Here is a 21,063-nt window from a genome sequence, read left to right on the forward strand (position 1 = left end):
AAATCACACCACAATCAACAACAGAAACAATAGTGTTTTATTAACCAGAGTCTGAAAGCACATTAGGGCCAGACTATCAAGTGTCTATCAAGTCAAACAAAGCAATAACCTCCAGTCCCAGAGCAGTCTGGTGTACACAGCAGAGGGCCTGACCTCTGAGGACCAGGAGCTGGGCTGTCAGAACAGCCAGTCTACAGTCAGACCACCCCGCTCTGGCCTCTTCATGTTAGCATGTCTATGGGACTTCCTGTACTGTGAGGCAATAACGCTTGTCTAAAACTCATGTCTGACCCCTGCAACCAATAGTGTGGCAGCAGGGCGATGGAATGAGTACTCAGTAAGTCTATCACCTTTACACCATTCATCAAGATGCATAAATCCTATTCTCAGTATATTGCACTTAATATGAAATTCACACGTTGTACTGTTTAAGACATGATGCAAGAAGTGTGGTGGTGGGTGTCTAAAGTGGACGTGATAAGTTGGGAAAAATGTGGGTGTTTTATACAGTGTGGGTGTATTACTGTATACTGTGGGTGTGCTGCGTCACAGCAAGCATGCGCCTGCGTTGTGGCTCTGCTCAGAGGTGTAATGCCTGATTAGGGGATTACAGGAAAGTACTTCTTCGCAGTTCTGTGAGAAACAATTATTAACATGTTGGTGTCTCTAATCCTGGATAAACACAGCTTTTCAAGAACAACAGCCAGATTCTCTTTCTTCCCTTTAAAAAAAAAAAATCTGTGTCTAAACCCTGTAGTCACTTGAACTCCAAAGCCTAGCTGGTACCAGTTAAGGAGACAGGCAAGTGGCGTGGAACAGTGCCATTACAGAGGTGCTGCTGAGTCAATGCTCACAGTTCCTGAAAGAAGACATGGCTGGTCAGCAGGGGTGAATATTTAGGGAGAAATCCACATTTAGCTCAGGGAGAGAAAGGCATTGTGTGGAGCACTGCTTGTTGAAAGGGCATTAGACTGAACATGTTCACAGCCTGTAATCTTTTATTTGTTTGTACACTTCTCTCATGTAATCTGCTTACTAGTAATTCAGAGAAGATTTCCTAAGTAACACTGCTGGAGAGGCTGTGGATAACTGATCCAGGTGGGGAAATACTACCATGGTTGTAGATATGTGAGTGTTGTCTGCTTGCCAGGGATGACTCTTAAAATGTATACAAACTCTTTTTTAACCACTCATCATTTTGAAGTCTTAATATTTCCTATTTTCCCTTAATAATACATCCAGTGCAATTAGTCTGATTTAACACCAGTTGAATCATTTATTATTGAACTCTTTGGTTAAAGTAAAAATGAGAAACCCAGACTAGCACATAGAAAAGGGGTGCATTATTTTATTGAGTTACTTCCAAGCAGGTATGTGCAGAGGGCACGCAATATACACACCTGAGCCAGCATGTTCAAAACAACACACACAAACTTACAACAAACTCCACCCCTGAAGCGTTGCCTCCATATTACCCAGACAGGTAGATCAAAACAACTCACCATGAGCCCTATTTCCACATCATATTACTACACCACTCTCTAGTCCTGCTGACTGGCCACTATACTGGCCAGCCACTATCAGAATCTTTAAAGAGTCCACCTCACCTCAGGCTTCGCCTGCTGTCACAGATTTCCCTCATTTTGTTTGCAAGTACAGTAGGAGTCTTGTAAGCTAGCAGTGTAGGACAGTTCCAGGGCTAAAGGTCTCAGCTATTGGGGGACAAATGTATATTCCAAATTAAATATCATCACAATCAACATTATTTATTATCAGCATTACCTCCCTGTGTTGAGGAGAACCATACCCTCTGAGCTCCCCCAGGGGTCCCATCTCCCTAGTGTCTGGTCCTCAGGGCCCAGTGCAGGCCAGGGGGAGCAGGGCTCAGCCTGGCCCTGACGTCTAAGGTGGGTGGTGGTGGGGCTGATGTGGTGCTGGTGCCATCTGGCAGGGCAGAGTTTAGGCCTAATTCCAGAGCCCCTCAGCAGGGGAGCCCCAGACTGCTGATCAGAACCCCCCCACTGGTTCCTCTCCACTCATCTCCTACTCCTCAGCACACACATAGCCTGCTGGAGAAGCCTGCTGCCAGAGCTGTGTCACACTTTATCCCCATCCCTAGCAAACACAGCTGATTTAAAGTCATTGCATTCTAAACTAAAGATCATGATTAGTTGATTATTGGAGTCAGGTGTGTTAACTGGGGCAAAAGTGTGACACCAATCAGGCCCCCGAGGACTAGTTTCCCATCCCTGGTTTATATGGCCAGTACACATAAATAACATTATACACACTGTAGATAGGCTACACATGTACACACATCATATATCCAGTAGACAAAAACAGTTATGTCTGTCTGGAATTAACAGCTGTACACAGACCTACACTGTGATAAACAAAAAGGAAGACATGATCCAAACAAACACCGACAGGCAGAGGAAAGACATACACATCGTCACAAGCAGAGGACACAGACTGGGGTTTGTGAGGCAAGTTGCAGTAACACATGTCACATACACAAGTAAAAACCGAGTAAATATACACACACATAATTACAAAAACATAGACGGAGAGGCAAACACACAAAGACACCCAGAAGCGGTCACCCAGCCATACACACCTAACCACATATAATCCCCTAGACACTGGCACACACACACACACGGCATCATTATGTTTATCACTCTGAACCAGCCCACCGACACCCATCACTCTAATTCCGTTTGTCTGTTTAGATTCGTTTTGCTTTAATCCTCCCTTGTTTGTGCACATCTGCAAGCACTGCAGCATCAGCAGAGAGCGACAGACAGACAGACAGACAGACAGACAGACAGACAGACAGACAGACAGACAGACAGACAGACAAAGCAAGCGAAGCAGTTCTAGAGAGAAACCGAGAGAAATCAGAGCACAGGGTAACTCTCATTCCTGCACCTCTGGTCCAGTACCGAGGGCTCCACCACCAGAGGTAGACAGGCATGTCTTCCAGCCCAGAGAGGAGCACCCTGTCCCAGCCATGGAGCTGCCGCCATGCCCGCAGGCCCCGGTAATCACTGCAGACAGTCAAACACGCAGTCACAAAGGCTCATACACCAACACAACATTACAGGCTTTTTACACAGTATTACAGCACATCTTATTATCCCATTCAAGTCCCTCTATTAGCTCAATTGGATGGTGGGATTTCCATTTGTAAATTGAGGGATTTTAGATTAGCTTGCCTGTCTGTCAGCGGTGAAATGCCCCCCTGAGATAGTGAATTATGTGACCAATCACATGTGAATCATTGCTTACGCATGCTGGTGCTGTGCATGAACCAGTGGTGTCAAGCACAAGAAAAAAACATCCACTTTAACCTGTCAAAACACGTGCGTTTAGAAACAACGTGAGACGATTTCTAATAGGGTCACGTTGTTTTACTTATTATTGTGAGTTGATGATACACATCATTTATATTGATGTACACTTGACATTAAACACGATGTTTTAACTTGCAATTCAGTCCTAAACAGAGCTTGTTTATAGTGATTACTATTACTGCATCCTCACCTACTACCAGCTGCTTTATGCAGAAACACAGTCAGCTGACAGAAACCAAGGGCATGAATCACTCTTCTTCCCCTGGCCTCTCATTCAGACACGGAGTGAGAGAGAAGAGAGAGAGTAAGAGAAGGAGTGGCACCCCAAGTGAGCCGAGAGACGCGGCAAATTCTGAAAATACCTCTGTGTCCTAAATGGAGGCCGAGCTCTCTAATGTGGCACAAAATTAGAACCTGGGGGAGAAAGTGTTGCCTGCTTGATTGGCAAAACCGCTTCTGGCCCACTCCCCGCCAATCCCCCTCCTTCAGCCCCTCTCGAAGCAAACAAAGATATTATCCCATGCCCAGTGGCACCATCTTGTATGGGGCAAACGGAGAGACCCCTGAAAGACCAGGGGCGTCCATAAAGGGGCCTAAATTGTCAGTTTACTCCTCAATTATTTAAATAGATCTAAGAAGAGAGCGGAGAAAGGGGCTTTTTCTGACTCTCTGTAGTCAATGCGGAGAGAGTCCTTTCTCCACGGTAGCCATTTTCAATTACGCTCTGCACTGTTTTGTCTTTGATATAAGAAAATGCAGTGGTGGAGAGGGGCTGTATCAAATAAACAAATGTGTGTACGCAAGATAACAACGGGAACTTAGGATAAAATTCAGTTAGCAGAGTATAACTCCAAGAGGTTATTTCACATTTGCAATACCGGAATACTAAAATACACATTTAAAGTACATACACAAATAGACTCAAAACACCCACACACCTGTCAGTGGAGCTTTAGGGGCGGAGGTGTACTATAGAGACAGAGTGTAAGAACCCTTTGTCCACAAATCCCCTGTGGTCCTTCATGCCCCTGGCTGCCTGGGTAAAGCCTTTATCCCTCCCCACCTCCCCAGCCTGGACAGAGAAGCCATGGATCCTCTCCTATCCGCCAGGCACCACCAGCCCCCCATGCCCTGCTAGAGGAGCAACACAGCCAGGCAGGGCCAGGCCTCACCCAGGCTAGGGCCAGGCAGCCCACCGGAGGTATATGGGGGCTGGGGCCAGAGATAAGCAAGGGTTCAAGATTGATCCTGGAAATGTAGATGGCCAAATCCCCCAACCCCCTGACCCCTAATCCCTCCCATATCTGTCCCTATTGTTGAGGTCTTTATTAAAGAGACGATGAGGAGGTGGAGGAGGAAAATGCTGTGGAGGTGTAGTAATGGGGTTCCTGAGGTGACTTTATCTTCCCCGGGCTTCTGGTGGAAGCAGGTAACAGGGCCTCCCTCCCTGTGTCTACATGCTTTGCAGCAGGCCACTGTTGTGAAGGATTCTCATCTGCTCAACAACAAGCCCTTTCAATAAGCTCTATATCAGCAGCAGCAACAACACAAGGGCCTGTGACAACACAATAAACCTAATATTCTTACAAAAATACATGGACAAAGTACTCATCAACACAATGACTTAATCCATTTAAAAACAGGCAGGGACACTTAAAGGCGGAGAATACAAATTTGAGACTTTCCGTAAACAGGAGATAAACAAACCAACACAAGCACATAAAGACAATGGAGAGCTGGCTAGCACCTGTACAAACAGACACTCTGTAAACACACAAACACACTGTACTTGCAGGGTTTCTAACAACACCTGTCACACACTCATGAAGGCAATGGCAAACTTAATCTGTAAGGCAATTCACACATAAAAACAGTCATTCCCACGGAGGAAAAGAACCTATAGCATAACACAAAGGAACAGGCTTGGACCCAGACATGTCCTATTTGACTCTTGACTTGTTGTGTTGTGCTTACAGTATAAAAACAGCTAACGACAAAAGGTGGAAACAACTCGAATATCCCAGCTAGTCTGTATGATGCTAAGGCACCTTGGAGTCTTAGGTCACGACTATGGGGACACTCCACTCCATACTGTCGTCTATAAGACCTACGGTGCAAAATCAACCGACAAGAGCCACTGCATTAGATAAACCTGCAAGTATGGATGAATAACAACAACAATCCTGTGCTAAAAATATGTTTTAGCACAGTAAGTTCAGTCACGGCCATTGGCCAGGATCACAGAAATGGGTCGCGCAGAGTAAACACCCATGAAACAGGTTTCCCTGTTTAGAAAACTGATCCGCAGGGAAGTTTTTCAGTGTAATATGCGGCAAAATCTGTGGCCAGCTCAGTACATTATGTCTCTCCAACCCCCCATTCTGTTACCAAACACCAGCCCCCCTACCCCCCTCCAACCTTCTCCATCCAGCCAGAGAGCAGAGGAGATAGACCCAGCCACTAAAGCTGTTTTTTCAGCCCCTGCTCCCGTTCGGTCTATCTGAGATACACAGAAAGCGGAGGTGTCGCTTTTCCGCTGGCATTTCGGACAGTATCTACTTATAGACGGAGAAAAAGAGAAAAGAAAAACAGAAGGGGTATTATCAGGGAGGGATGAGAGCAGCAAAGGCATTTTGTCTTTTTATTCCCCTCCTAAGCCCTGGGCTTTGCTCCCAATCCGATTGGTCGATACGGCCAGGGATGTAAATGAAATGCAAAGAGGAATAAGGCTGGCTTCCCATCTCCAGTGTGCCCCCTATGTCCCCCCTCTCTCTCTCTATCTCTCTCGTTCCCCCCCCCCCCCCCCTATTTCTATGTCGTCTCGGTCTCCCATTCACAGGATTGCTTCTCTCTTTCACCCTCCCTGTCTCTTTCCCCCTTCTCCCTCCATCCCTCCCCACTCCCTCTCCTTGGCTGGGCTCACAGCTCTTATCTCCTCAGACGCCCCACATTCCAGCATTGCCGTGGCTCCCTGCCTGCATCCGTGGTCATGGCGATTCCATGGGTTCCTACAATCCTTCGGCAGCTTGCTGATTTGGGGTGGGCAACTGAATCTCAGAGACAGGGGGCCGGGAGGGCAAGAGACAGGGGGACAGAGGGGTGTTAGAGAGGGAGGGAGACAGAAACGAGGACAGAGAGGGAGCATAAAGCAGAACTGAGGACGTGAGATGAGAAAAGGCTAACGATACAGTAAGGTGGCAAAGAGAGAGAATAACACAAAAAATATAATGGCAGATTCAAACAGCTTCAAAGAGATTTTTGGTGATTTTTTTGCATCTCCTTTTAATACAAATTTCTATATATTTGTATAAATCAGTAAATATACTTACACTAGAAATAAAATGTCTCATAGAAAAAATGTACAAACACAGTAGAAACAGTAAAGTAAAGCTCAGAAATTTTAAAGTGGAAAAAAATAATCTTTCTTAGAGTATTTTAATCTTTGGAGAACAGAAAAACACTTTTTTCTGAGAGAGAGATGAACCATCTGTCCTAGGCCCATTCTCATCAGCCAGCCTCGTGGACAGAGCAGAGGGCAGGTTGTTTTCTGAGAGGACCGGAGCAGCACTTCCAATGCTCTGCCCTCTCTGTCCATGCCATTAAAAGTACAATGAGAGCAGATGACAGGACAGGACACAGGCTAGGCTGGCTGTGGACACAGGAGTGGCTGTGGACCAGGTCTCATAGAAATCAGTGGCGCCCAAATATCAAACACACCAGCCCCGAAAGAGTGAAATAGCATGTTCACAGACTGAGAATGTGTACGGTAAATTAGGTACAAAGTCTATGCGAGAACAGAGGGGGGAAGGAATGAAAGGGACAGTAGTTAAAGATGTAATCAGGTGTACTGAATCACCATGTCTCTCAGACCAGCCTCAAGTTACTGAGTCCATCTATCCAGGAGTGTGGGTCGTGCTGCTGAGGACCTTTGCATGTCTGGATGCAACGTCTCTGAGTGTCTGCGTGACTGTGGTTTTGACTCGATGTCTGCGTGACGGAATGTCTCTCTGGAGATGAAAGCGCTCCACTGCTCGGTGTGTGTGAGTGTGTTTTTCCTCTCTGCGTATCACTGGAGGGGCGCCCCCCCCCCACACACACACACACACACACACACACACACACACACACACACACACACACACACACACACACACACACACACACACACACACACACACACACACACACACCTCTAAAAGGGTCCCTGGCATTGTAACATTTCATATTTCATTTAAATCTATGAGGGATTATAGCTCTGTCGTCAAAGGGAGAAAAAAAAGCTCATTGAATCCATTTGTTTTTAAAGGACCAACTCAGATGGATGTATAGTTGGTGGGCAGCGGTGGCGACTGGGAGCCAGGGTCACGCTAAGAGCCCAGAGCCCAGGACAGCGACAGCGTGGCAATGCACAGTCTGTCACAGATTAAGAGCCTGCTCTAATCCCCCATTTCTGCGCCCAAATTGGGTTTCCCTCAATCTCAGCCCTGCCACCTAATGGGAGAAAAAGATAACTAAATCAGCAGGTGGCCACGGCCACATAATCATAACGTTAAAAGCTGTGAGAGAGAAAGAGATGCAGAGAGAGACAGAAAAATGAGACAGGGAAATAGTAAATAAAAGTATGTGTGGGAGACTTGAACAGCTTGATTGGGTTCAATCCAGGCTGCAAAAGTCATGTAATGTCCCCAGTGGAAAACATTCCTGCAGTGTGAGGTGCAGCCTGGTTCCTGTTTGTCTGGACAACCCCACCTCATCACAGAGAGCCCCATCACCAACACTACCTCCATATTAGGTCCCATGTTGTAGCCAAGTCTTTGACAAGGGATGTTTTTCCTGCCCTACTTCATCACAGAATTTTCCAGGTCATCATACATACATTTTCCCATGATGAATGCCGGTACAGCCCAGTCTACTCTCCAGTGTACTGGGCGTGTTCAACCCCTGAGAAAACCCTTCATCCCAACCAGCAGAGAAGTTAGAGCACCAGACACAGCCTGTAGGTCAGTCAACGTCCCCTGGCTGCCACACTCATTGAGAGGACCTCTCCTCCTCAGAGAGGCTCCATGGTGTCCTGCAGTACTTCCTGTATGCCTGCTCTATCTGACACTCCCCTCCCTCACGGGGTGTGTTTCTGCCGGAGCCTGGTCCTCTCCTGCAGCAGGTGGGAGACGGCGGTGCGGATGGCGGGGGCCTGGGAGTCCGTGGGCTCCTTGTCCAGGTACAGGCTGAAGTGCTGGATGCTGCAGGTCAGCAGGCTATCAGGGCTGTAGCCCTCCTTCCCTGAACGCAGCAGCCTCTCGCTGGCCAGGGCCAGGTTTTTATCCCAGTTAGGAGGGTAGTCTGTATGCCTCTCCACAATCTCCTTATACAGCTGTCAATCACAAAGAACACAACTTGTACACAATAACCATCATTTATTGGTTAATGCTCATACTCCTATATGTTTACCATGGGAGGACTAACTCACAGTGTAGGAGAGCTCAAACAGGCGAGCTTTCCCCTCTCCCTGGATCCTCTCAGCCAGGTCAAACAGAAAGAAAGCCGTCTTCATCCTGAAACAAAGAGGATACATCACAGGCTCAGGGCTAAGTGCTGGATGGATGGACGAACCGTAGAGATCTATCTGCAGAGATGCACTAGCAGAATAGAGGGATTTATGTAGATGCGAGCTACACAACAGCATTTCATGTAGAATAGCTGGTGCTCTACCACACCAGACTGGGTTATGTAGATGTTTAAGCTAGCAGACAAGGGTGATCTGTCATAGAGGCTCTATCTGTAAACTATACATATACAGTGACCGTAACAGAGAAGGAGTCAGTGTCTTCAGTGTTAACTCTTTACTGTACCTGGCCTGCCACATCTCCTCATTAGCCACCCTCTCCCAGGACCCTGGGTGGAAGCTGCAACCAGACACAAAAACAGCTCTTTATCTTCTCAACACCTCTGGGGCTTTCCTTATGCATCATTCCTTCCACACTGTCATATTCATTCTGTATCATTATTGGTTTTAATATATACTGAACAAAAATATAAACGCAACATGCAACAATTTCAAAGATTTTACTGAGTTACAGTTCATATAAGTAAAATCGGTTAATTCAAATAAATGATTTAGGCCCTAATCTATGGATTTCACATGACTGGGAATACAGATATGCATCTGTTGGTCACAGATACCTTTAAAAAAAGGGTAGTTGCCTGGTAATGTTGTCCCATTGCTCTTCAATGGCTGTGCAAAGTTGCTGGATATTGGCGGGAACTGGAACACGCTGTCGTACTCGACGGTCCAGAGCATCCCAAACATGCTCAATGGGTGACATGTCTGGTGAGTATGCAGGCCATGGAAGAACTGGGACATTTTCAGCTTCCAGGAATTGTAAACAGATCCTTGCGACATGGGGCCGTGCATTAGCCTATCATGCTGAAACACTCGGTGATGGCGGCGGATGAATGGCACAACAATGGGCCTCAGGATCTTGTCACGGTATCTCTGTGCATTCAAATTGCCATCGATAAAATGCAATTCTGTTCATTGTCCATAGCTTATGCCTACCCATACCATAACCCCACCGCCACCATGGGGCACTCTGTTCACAACGTTGATATCAGTAAACTGCTTGCCCACACGAACGCCATAAACGTGGTATGCGGTTATGAGGCCGGTTGGACGTAATGCCAAATTCTTTAAAACAACGTTGGATGCGGCTTATGGTAGAGAAATTAACATTAAATTCTCTGGAAACAGCTCTGGTAGATATTCCTACAGTCAGCATGCCAATTGCACGCTTCCTCAAAAAACTTGAGACATCTGTGGCATTGTGTTGTGTGACAAAACTGCACATTTTAGAGCGGCCTTTTATTGTCCCCAGCACAAGGTGCAGCTGTGTAATGATCATGCTATTTAATCAGCTTCTTGATATGTCACACCTGTCAGGTGGAAGAATTATCTTGGCAAAGGAGAAATGCTCACTAACAGGGACGTAAACAAATTTGTGCACAAAATTTGAGAGAAATAAGCTTTTGGTGCATATGCAACATTTCTGGGATCTTCTATTTCAGCCCATAAAACATGGGACCAACACTTTAGATGTTGCATTTATATTTATGTTCAGTGTATATTGTTCAACCAAGTGTGCAATTTTAGGTTTTCACAAACCTAATGTGAATAAATACAGTACTGTCAAAACATCAGACGGCAGAGCAACAATACCAACACATTAGACATGGAATAACCCATATATCCTTTTCCATTTTGTTGCGTATAAACACTTGACCTCTTCTTCAAAATAATATTTTAACAGGTTTCTGAGCTAATATTTGGCTTGTGGGCATCGACGGACACGCTTGTGAGGGCGAGGGAAATAATGTCACAGTATTCAGCCATGATTATCGCAGTGAATGAGGGGCTGCTGGCAACGGCAACAGAATATGGAGCTTTGACTAATTCCACTTTTGACACACTTATTGACAAAACGCAATAAGAAACTCATTATGTTTCATCTTCAGTCTCATTTCAAATAGCTGAAGGCCTAATGTCTTGCTTTGGTATAATGCAGAAAAAGCTTCTGGATCAGAGCGTGGAAAACAGAGGAAACCTTGCTGTAGGAACGTCAGTTCTCTGCCAGTATTGTGAAAGACCACATAGAGAAGGAATAGTCAACACCAAAGAGTATCACTGAACATAAGATTCCTCAATGGATTCCTAACTAGCATGTTTGTCATGGTAGAAACAAACATACAGTAAGTGTACAGAAATGCTATGGCATAGGCCCCCAGCAGGGGTGTCAAACTAATTCCATGAAGGGCCTAGTGTCTGCTGGTTTTGCCTTTCAATTAAGACCTAGACAACCAGGTGAGGTGAGTTCCTTACTAATCAGTGACCTTAATTCATCAATCAAGTACAAGGGAGGATGAAAACCTGCAGACACTTGGCCCTCCGTAGAATGAGTTTGATATCTGGTCTACAGTGTGACCATTTCCATGGCGACTAGCAGAATCCCATAGACTCCCCATGTAGTGTAGGCTTCTCCTGCTGAGCAGGCCCCCCCACCCCTCCAGTGGGCCCTCTGGGCTGTGTGTGTAATGTACTGTGCACCTGTTGTGTGGTTCAGTCCAGTTATAGATGTAGCGGGTGCGACGGGCCCACTCCTCCGGGTGGAAGTGCTCCTGGGCAGGCACCAGGTGGTCACACACGCCTAGGGGCCAGCGAGAGAAGCTCCTCTCCCAGCTGGGGTCCCCGTTAGGAAGCCCGATGCAGGCCAGCACGGCCCCCCTGCAGACACACACAATCAGGCAGGCACCGTGCTTCTGAAGTGGGCAGAGAAGACTGGACAAGGCTGGAAACCCCTGAAGGGACCTAACCCCAGCTATCTATCTCCCCTCAAAAACGACTCATTCTCCCCTCAAACACTACTCACTCTCCCCTCAAACACTACTCACTCTCCCCTCAAACACTACTCACTCTCAGCCCAGGTGGCTGCTGATAGAACTGAATAGGCATACATGGGAAGCACATATAGTACCAGTCAAAAGTTTGGACACACCTACTCATTCAAGGGTTTTTCTTTATTTTTATTGTGCTCTTCAGTAAGGCCAATCTATTGCCAATGTTTGTCTATGGAGTTTGTCTATGGAGTCTGTGTGCTCGATTTTATACACTTGTCAGCAACGGGTGTGGCTGAAATAGCCAAATCTACTAATTTGAAGGGGTGTCCAAACACTTTTTATACACAGTACCAGTCAAAAGTTTGGATACACCAACTCATTCAAGGGTTTTTCTTTATTTTTACAATTTTCTACATTGTAGAATAATAGTGAAGAGATCAAAACTATGAAATAACACATTGAATCATGTAGTAACCAAAAGTGTTAAACAAATCAAAATATATTTTAGGTTCTTCAAAGTAGCCACCCTTTGCCTTGATGACAGCTTTGCACACTCTTGGCATTCTCTCAACCAGTCTCATGAGGTAGTCACCTAGAATGCATTTCAATTATTAGGTGTGCCTTGTTAAAAGTTAATTTGTGGAAATTCTTTCCTTCTCAATGCGTTTGAGCCAATCAGTTGTGTTGTGACAAGGTAGGGGTGGTATACAGAAGATAGCCCTATTTGGTAAAAGACCAAGTCCATATTATGGCAAGAACAGCTCAAATAAGCAAAGAGAAACGACAGTCCATCATTACTTTAAGACATGAAGGTCAGTCAATATGGAACACTTCAAGAACTTGGAAAGTTTACTCAAGTGCAGTCGCAAAAACCATCAAGAGCTATAATGAAACTGTCTCTCATGAGGACCGCCACAGGAAAGGAAGACCCAGAGTTACCTCTGCTGCAGAGGATAAGTTCATTAGAGTTACCAGCCTCAGAAATTGCAGCCCAAATAAATGCTTCACAGAGTTTAAGTAACAGACACATCTCAACATCAACTGTTCAGAGGAGACTGCGTGAATCAGGCCTTCATGGTCAAATTGCTGCAAAGAAACCACTACTAAAGGACACCAATAAGAAGAGACTTGCTTGGGCCAAGAAACACAAGCAATGGACATTAGACCAGTGGAAATCTGTCCTTTGGTCTGATGAGTCCAAATCGAAATGTTTGGTTCTTTGTGAGACAGAGAGTAGGTGAACGGATGATCTCGGCATGTGTGTGTTTCCCACCGTGAAGCATGGAGGAGGTGGTGTGATGGTGCTTTGCTGGTGACACTGTTGGTGATTCACTTAGAATTCAAGGCACACTTAACCAGCATGGCTACCACAGCATTCTGCAGCGATATGCCATCCCATCTGGTTTGCGCTTAGTGGGAGTATCATTTGTTTTTCAACAGGACAATGACCCAACACACCTCCAGGCTATGTAAGGGCTATTTGACCAAGAAGGAGAGTGATGAAGTGCTGCATCAGATGACCTGGCCTCCACAATCACCCGACCTCAACCCAATTGAGATGGTTTGGATGAGTTAGACCGCAGAGTGAAGGAAAAGCCGCTAACAAGTGCTCAGCGAATGTGGGAACTCCTTCAAGACTGTTGGAAAAGTCTTGAAGGAGGTGAAGCTGGTTGAGAGAGTATGCAAAGCTGTCAAAGGCAAAGGGTGGCTACTTTGAAGAATCTAAAATATATTTTGATTTGTTTAACACTTTTTTGGTTACTACATGATTCCATATGTGTTATTTCATAGTGTTGATGTCTTCACTATTATTCTACGATGTAGAAAATAGTAAAAATAAAGAAAAACCCTTGAACGAGTAGGTGTGTCCAAACTTTTGCCTGGTACTGTATGCCTCCACTCTTACCCAACAAATACACAGACGAGCATGTGCACACACACCATTCATCTCTCTCCCATTTATTCTGCTCCACTCCACTCTCCTCTCCAGTGCTGTGCCCTACAGGGTTGATCCCACTGGTCAGTGTTGCCCCCCTTAGAGACGTTCATGTTGGCCAAGCAAACACTGCCCCCTGGTGGGCTTGGCATTTAAAGGACTCCTGTCCAACCCATTTGATCTCTGTTTCCCCAGACTACTATAGTCAGATGGATATAGTAGTCACAATAAATCATATATACTCATTATGTATTCAGTATTTCTTTGCAGTCTTTCCCACATATGGCTGAAGCATTGTGACTCTTGAGGCAGCAGTTCTAAGTCTTTGGGGTTACTTCCACAATGCACTCATCATTGTATCAACCACTCAGTGCTCCCATTCAACCTCACCAGTTCTCTCAACTCACTCACTCACTCACTGTGTGTTGTGAGAGAGGAACTGCTCCAGACTGAAGGTGTCCTTCTTCTCAGTGTGTACCGGGTCCCACCAGAGCCCTGGGAAATGAACCCCAGGGTGATGCTGGCCCAGCTTGGCCACGTACCAGCTGTACGTCATCATCTGGAGGGGGAGAGAGTAGTAATGAATAGGAGCCTTACTGAGATCATCATCACAACTCTATTGTCTAACTTGTATGGCCTGTCTTCAGTATCAGGTTCATTTCCAATTCTATTATAATATAGCTGTAATTATAATAAAGCTAGGCATGGTGTCCTGGGCCTAAATAAACCCAATATAAGGCTCAGTACTAACCTCCTGGTCAACGAGGTGTACGTCAGGCCGGACCCCCTGGCAGTAGTGGAGGTAGCGCAGGGAGTTCCCTGGGAGGTCTCCCCGGGTCAGGATGATAGAGTCTGGAGGGACAGAGGCCAGAAGCTCCCTGCCGAACCGCTCCACAACACTGTTGATGCTCTGATCACACTCCCTGGGAGGGATGCAACACAAACCTTTACAAGTCTCTCTAACCACACTGACACATAACAAGTGTATGTTTGTGTACACAGCAGCGAGGTTGTGTTTGTAGGTCTCTGAGGATTGTGTGTGTGCATTCATGTACTGTATGCATGCTTTCAAGTTGCTCTGTGGTAAGTTGTCACAGCCCCAGCTCTGCCTATCTAATCGTGGGTAGACAGGTGCAATGGGTCTGACAGTGTAGGCCAGGCTCTCCTCCTGATCAAAGCAGCTGTGTGATAGCGGCCTCAGCCTGCCAGGCAGAGCGCAGCACCATGCTGGTGTAATCTGCTGCCTCTCATGGCTAACATCTCACACTCAGCATTCACAGTGAAATCTATGTGCTAACCGTGCCTCTCTTTAGCCCCTACCATGGGGTGGGAAGAGACGGGAGAATAAAATACCTGCCATGTGGAGTGCAGGCTCCAGTTTGAAGTACAGAGAGAACTATTGGGTTAGCTCAGGTGAGACTAGCGTGGAGGGAGTTTTGGGAGTAAAATACTCAGCATGTTGTGTGCGACCCCCTACCTATAAGACAACATGTATTTTCTAGTTTGTGTGGAAAACCTTGAAAACAGTTGGTGGTAAAGATACTAGTGTTATAACACCACACACAGGATGTGCCATCAAGCCTAAGTCAGTTGACAATTTATGGTGCTTACCGATGGTTGGAGAGCACCATGCGTGCCAGGACACCTACGGTGAAGAGCCAGCCTCCGGCCCTCCACAGACCCCCATGGCCTAGCCTCCTCTCCAGGCCTGTGTGTGTCCAACTCAGGCCCAGCCCAGCCAGCACACACACCACAGCATCGCTCTGAAGCCAGAACCGCTCCACCTGCAGAGAGACCAAACACACAACACAGCCTTTTACCTGGGTCACAGGAGACTGCGGCATCCCAACTCAGGCCCGTCCAGTCTGCCTGTTTTCCCTGCCTGTTTTCCCTGCCTGTTTTCCCTGCCTGTTTTCCCAGCCTGTCCTAACTAAGCCCCATGGCTCATCACTCACCACTCCCAGCAGTAGGGGTCTGCTGATGTCCAGGTTGGCTCTCCAGGCGAAGAACAGGGAGTAGAGTAGCAGCATGGCCGTCAGTAGCCAGGAAACAACACGGCGCCTCCTGGAGAGGAAGGACAGGCATCGCCATGAGACAACTGGCCTTACACAGACATATACACAGAAATACCATATATATTACTCTCTCAATATCACATTTATTTTCACCCTCCCAACAAATACATAAAAATACATCCAGTGCAATTCACTCCCAAATTCATCAAGGTACAGGAGAGATAACATCACACCGCCTGTAGACAGACTCACTATTACAGCGAACACGTTCTGTAGCCCACAGCCGGATTGCTTTCCTAATGCTGAGTCTGGATGACAGCGTGTGAGTCACTGTGTGATGGGCCAACCACTCTGCCTCACATCACCACTACAGCACAGAGGATGGTTGTAAATGGTTTTATAAATGAACGAAAAAACACTATCCCCTAGTGGTAATCAAAACACAATTATGTGAATGGAAATGAGAATTGGAAAAAATAGCATATTTATTGTGCTGTATTTCAGGAAACTTGACTTTCCATGGAATATCAATGGAATGACCCACGTATGTTTGCGTGTGTGTGCACGCGTTCACATACATACATGCTTGTGTGTCTGTGTAAAGCCAAGTGTATCAAAGTGCCCCCCAGGAGAGGCAGGGGGGTAGGGGGAGGCAGAGGATGGGTAGGGGGTGGGTAGGGTGAGGCAGAGGGTGGGTAGGGGGAGGCAGAGAGTGGGTAGGGGGAGGCAGAGAGTGGGTAGGGGAAGCCAGGGAGTGGATAGGGGGAGGAAGAGGGTGGGTAGGGGGAGGCAGAGGGTGGGTAGGGGGAGGCAGAGGGTTGGTAGGGGGAGGCAGAGGGTGGGTAGGGGAAGGCAGGGAGTGGGTAGGGGGAGGCAGGGAGTGGGTAGGGGGAGGCAGGGAGTGGGTAGGGGGAGGCAGGGAGTGGATAGGGGGAGGCAGGTGGTGGGTAGGGGAAGGCAGGGAGTGGGTAGGGGGAGGCAGGGGGTGGGTAGGGGGAGGCAGGGAGTGGATAGGGGGAGGCAGGTGGTGGGTAGGGGAAGGCAGGGAGTGGGTAGGGGGAGGCAGGGAGTGGGTAGGGGGAGGCAGGGAGTGGGTAGGGGGAGGCAGGGGGTGGGTAGGGGGAGGCAGAGGGTTGTTAGGGGAAGGCAGGGAGTGGGTAGGGGGAGGCAGGGGGTGGGTAGGGGGAGGCAGGGAGTGGATAGGGGGAGGCAGAGGGTTGGTAGGGGAAGGCAGAGGGTGGGTAGGGGAAGGCAGGGAGTGGATAGGGGGAGGCCGAGGGTGGTTAGGGGGAGGCAGAGGGTGGGTAGGGGAAGGCAGGGAGTGGGTAGAGGGAGGTAGGTGGTGGGTAGGGTAAGGCAGAGGGTGGGTAGGGGTAGGTAGGGGTGGGTGGGGGTAGGGGGGGAGGGGAGGGGTGGGGGTAGGGGGAGGTAGGTGGTGGGTAGAGGGAGGTAGGTGGTGGGTAGAGGGAGGTAGGTGGTGGGTAGGGGAAGGCAGAGGGTGGGTAGGGGGAGGTAGGTGGTGGGTAGGGGTAGGTAGGTGGTGGGTAGGGGAAGGCAGAGGGTGGGTAGGGGTAGGTAGGTGGTGGGTAGAGGGAGGAGGGGGGGTAGGGTGGCGGGGTGGGTAGGGGGAGGTAGGTGGTGGGTAGAGGGAGGTAGGTGGTGGGTAGAGGGAGGTAGGGTGGGTAGGGTAGGTAGGGGTAGGTAGGTGGTGGGTAAGGGTAGGGAGGTGGTGGGTAGGGGTAGGTAGGTGGTGGGTAGGGGTAGGTAGGTGGTGGGTAGGGGTAGGTAGGTGGTGGGTAGGGGGAGGTAGGTGGTGGGTAGGGGTAGGTAGGTGGTGGGTAGGGGTAGGTAGGTGGTGGGTAGAGGGAGGTAGGTGGTGGGTAGAGGGAGGTAGGTGGTAGGGTAGGAGGGGTAGGTAGGTGGTGGGTAGAGGGAGGTAGGTGGTGGGTAGGGGTAGGTAGGTGGTGGGTAGGGGTAGGTAGGTGGTGGGTAGGGGAGGAGGTAGGGGTAGGTGGTGGGTAGAGGGAGGTAGGTGGTGGGTAGGGGAGGTAGGTGGTGGGTAGAGGGAGGTAGGTGGTGGGTAGAGGGCGGTAGGTGGTGGGTAGGGGTAGGTAGGTGGTGGGTAGGGGTAGGTAGGTGGTGGGTAGTGCCCTGGGGACAGCCTTGCTCATGGGTTTCCCTGGCTCTGCCTTATCAGTGGCACCCAACAGACCCCAACATAGCCACTTCTGTAATGAATTACTGCATCAGAGAGCACTGCTATATACAGATACATACATTCACATTCACATCATTACAACTAGTAGACGTACAAAAAACACACATCAAAATCTCCTTTTCATTGTACAGAGCCTTGACAGCACGACAGCTTTTAGCCTCATGTTGAGATCAACGAACTTTAGATTGTGCATGTCTGAGAGAATGATGTGCCCAGACTGGACTCATAATTCAGACGTTTGCTATGTTACGTAAATGTTTGTATGATATGTTACGTTACAAATTGAATTAAGGTCTGGTTATTTAAGACAGAAGGAAGGTTGGGTGTATACCACAACCGTCTAGTAATCCGAAGGTTGCATGTTCAAGTCCCCTAACCTTAACCTAATTCGCCTAACCTTTTGCGTAAATTCTCCTAACCTTTGTCATTAGTTCTCCTTACCTTTTACGTAAATTCTCCTAACCTTAGTTGTCAGTTCTCCTAACCAGCATCTTAAATTCTCCTACATGCAACAAGCAGCCTGCTCTCAGAGAAAGAAGTATGATACTATAAGTCCTCCAATTCATATGATATTGTACGCCCACTATTCCATTCGTAATGTAACATATCTAAATGAAGGGATTCAACTTTACATCCCAAATGCTAATAATTGCCCTGAGGGGAGGTTGGTCTGCCAGGTGATTCCTTACCTGTCCCAGGAGACGAGGAACAGGCCCAGTCCAGCCAGGACCAGCACGGGGAGGGACAGGTCAGCCATACAGTGGTCCAGCTGAGCCCTGACACACACACACACACACACACACACACACACACACACACACACACACACACACACACACACACCAAAAACCTCTGATGACCGCATCCCTCTAACCTCCATCAAACTGAAGGACACCAATTACTGAATGTCCTCTCATTTCCTCCTCATCAGATTGGAATACACCAGTAACTGTGCCCCCCCCCCCCCCCCCAATCAAACAGACTAACTCTGTTGACTGTATGCACCCCCAGTCCCCACCCTTCCATTCGAGTGACAGACACCACTGAATGTGTCCTCTACTCAACCCCTGTCAGAGTGCCTGTCAGTCACAGACACACTTTCCCAGAGCATCTTCTTTAATAATTCTCTATTTGATGGCTTATTGAGTCTCTATATCAGGGGGGGAGAGAGAGAGTGTGTGTGAGACTGTGTCAGCTTGTCTAGTGGGGTTTACATCCCCGATGTGACATGCTTGTCATGCTTGCCTCTCTCCCTTGTCTTGAAGGTGTGCTTGTCCATCAACCAGCAGGGGTGATGGAAGGGGGTGGGGGCCAGACGGGGGGGCTGGTGGTGGGGGGGTCTTAAGACGCATACTTCCCACCCGTCGTCAGCCATAGACAATTACAGAAGTTGGATGACGGAGGGGGGAGATGGAGGGGGTTGTTGGAGGAAAACAAATCTCTCCGCTATATTGCAGTGTCTGTCATCACAGCTTGTCACGCTTAAACACCAGAGCAGAGTGATCATTTCAAACTGCTGGAGAAACAGAACACAGGGATTTGGCCCTCTAAGCAGGTTCAGTTCTGCTTTGATGGGAGAGAGGGAAGAACAAAAGCTGGAGAGAGAGGAGAGAGAGACGGGCTCCAGTGCTGGCGATGGATGGGCTCCCTCCTTCAGAACAGAACTGATGGGTTTTTGTGTGATGTTTAAACCGGTCTGTCTAGAGCCAAAACCATGAGAAAACCCACTCTGTCACTTCTACAGATCACATTATCCAATGAATGACCTTCAAATGCACAACATTTAAAAGCAAGACACCGGAACAATTCATGCTATAGCAATGACTTCATCTGTAAAATAAAGTGAATGAATATTCTAATAAAGATGGGCATACTCACTTTAGCATCATGGTGAGGTTCCCGGTACCTTCTGTCTTGGCCTAGGGTCACATATTAAAGAAACTACCACATCAATCACCACTACATGTCCCACGCTAGAGTTTGTGGTCAAGCTCAAAGATAATGCACGTTGGTACAGGTAAATGTATAGAAGTATGTACCAAGCTGAAGGTGCCGTATTCAGTCCTCAGTAGGTGAGTAAAGAGGCCTGAGAGGGAAGTCTGGTCTCCCCAGCTCCAGCGAGCTGTGTTCAGGTAGGAGGAGATAGGCAGGTAGACGTAGGGCAGTAGACCCCCCAGGAAACACAGTCCCAGAGACATCAGCCCACACACAGACAGCTCCTGACGCAATCACACAATAAACATCTATTCAGCATCCTTACAGATGGGCCAGTTCTTCTACCTCGTTGTGTCACGTCTCTATGGCCACTCAGATGGAGAAGAGCTTGTTGTTAAACTTACCCTGTGAGAGTAGAGTTGGAGCAGGACCCAAGGAATGATGACCACCGCGTACAACACCAGAGTGTGCTGGTTACACAGACCCAGGCCACAGCACAGCGCCCCCCAATGGGAAACCTGACAACAACAAGAGGAGACTTAATTCCTCATATTATATACACTGCTCAAAAAAATAAAGGGAACACTTAAACAACACAATGTAACTCCAAGTCAATCACATTTCTGTGAAATCAAACTGTCCACTTAGGAAGCAACACTGATTGACAATAAATGTCACATGCTGTTGTGCAAATGGAATAGACAACAGGTGGAAATTATAGGCAATTAGCAAGACACCCCCAATAAAGGAGTGGTTCTGAAGGTGGTGACCACAGACCACTTCTCAGTTCATATGCTTCCTGGCTGATGTTTTGATCACTTTTGAATGCTGGCGGTGCTTTCACTCTAGTGGTAGAATGAGACGGAGTCTACAACCCACACAAGTGGCTCAGGTAGTGCAGCTCATCCAGGATGGCACATCAATGCGAGCTGTGGCAAGAAGGTTTGCTGTGTCTGTCAGCGTAGTGTCCAGAGCATGGAGGCGCTACCAGGAGACAGGACAGTACATCAGGAGACGTGGAGGAGGCCGTAGGAGGGCAACAACCCAGCAGCAGGACCGCTACCTCCGCCTTTGTGCAAGGAGGAGCAGAAGGAGCACTGCCAGAGCCCTGCAAAATGACCTCCAGCAGGCCACAAATGTGCATGTGTCTCCTCAAACGGTCAGAAACAGACTCCATGAAGGTGGTATGAGGGCCCGACATCCACAGGTGGGGGT

At 47.9% G+C, this 21,063-nt stretch overlaps 1 protein-coding gene across 2 annotated transcripts in view; it reads right to left on the reverse strand.

The window, feature by feature from the left end:
- Positions 1 to 7,451: 7,451 nt before the first annotated feature.
- Positions 7,452 to 21,063, reverse strand: part of LOC106593970 (protein O-mannosyl-transferase TMEM260) — a 33,734-nt gene continuing 20,122 nt past the window's right edge. For both annotated transcript variants that reach the window (XM_014185378.3, XM_082973299.1), the window contains exons 6-17: positions 20,253 to 20,366; positions 19,953 to 20,132; positions 19,792 to 19,832; positions 18,603 to 18,689; positions 15,636 to 15,744; positions 15,292 to 15,464; positions 14,432 to 14,603; positions 14,100 to 14,239; positions 11,455 to 11,631; positions 9,206 to 9,259; positions 8,824 to 8,908; positions 7,452 to 8,727 (exon numbers count right to left, since the gene is read on the reverse strand). In XM_014185378.3, coding sequence (XP_014040853.1) covers positions 8,473 to 8,727; positions 8,824 to 8,908; positions 9,206 to 9,259; positions 11,455 to 11,631; positions 14,100 to 14,239; positions 14,432 to 14,603; positions 15,292 to 15,464; positions 15,636 to 15,744; positions 18,603 to 18,689; positions 19,792 to 19,832; positions 19,953 to 20,132; positions 20,253 to 20,366 — 1,587 coding nt within the window. In that variant the 3' untranslated portion in view covers positions 7,452 to 8,472. The remainder of the gene's footprint in view (positions 8,728 to 8,823; positions 8,909 to 9,205; positions 9,260 to 11,454; positions 11,632 to 14,099; positions 14,240 to 14,431; positions 14,604 to 15,291; positions 15,465 to 15,635; positions 15,745 to 18,602; positions 18,690 to 19,791; positions 19,833 to 19,952; positions 20,133 to 20,252; positions 20,367 to 21,063) is intronic.

Source organism: Salmo salar, chromosome 01 (assembly GCF_965601325.2).
Source record: "Salmo salar chromosome 01, fSalSal1, whole genome shotgun sequence".
In the NCBI taxonomy this organism is placed as follows: domain Eukaryota; kingdom Metazoa; phylum Chordata; class Actinopteri; order Salmoniformes; family Salmonidae; genus Salmo; species Salmo salar.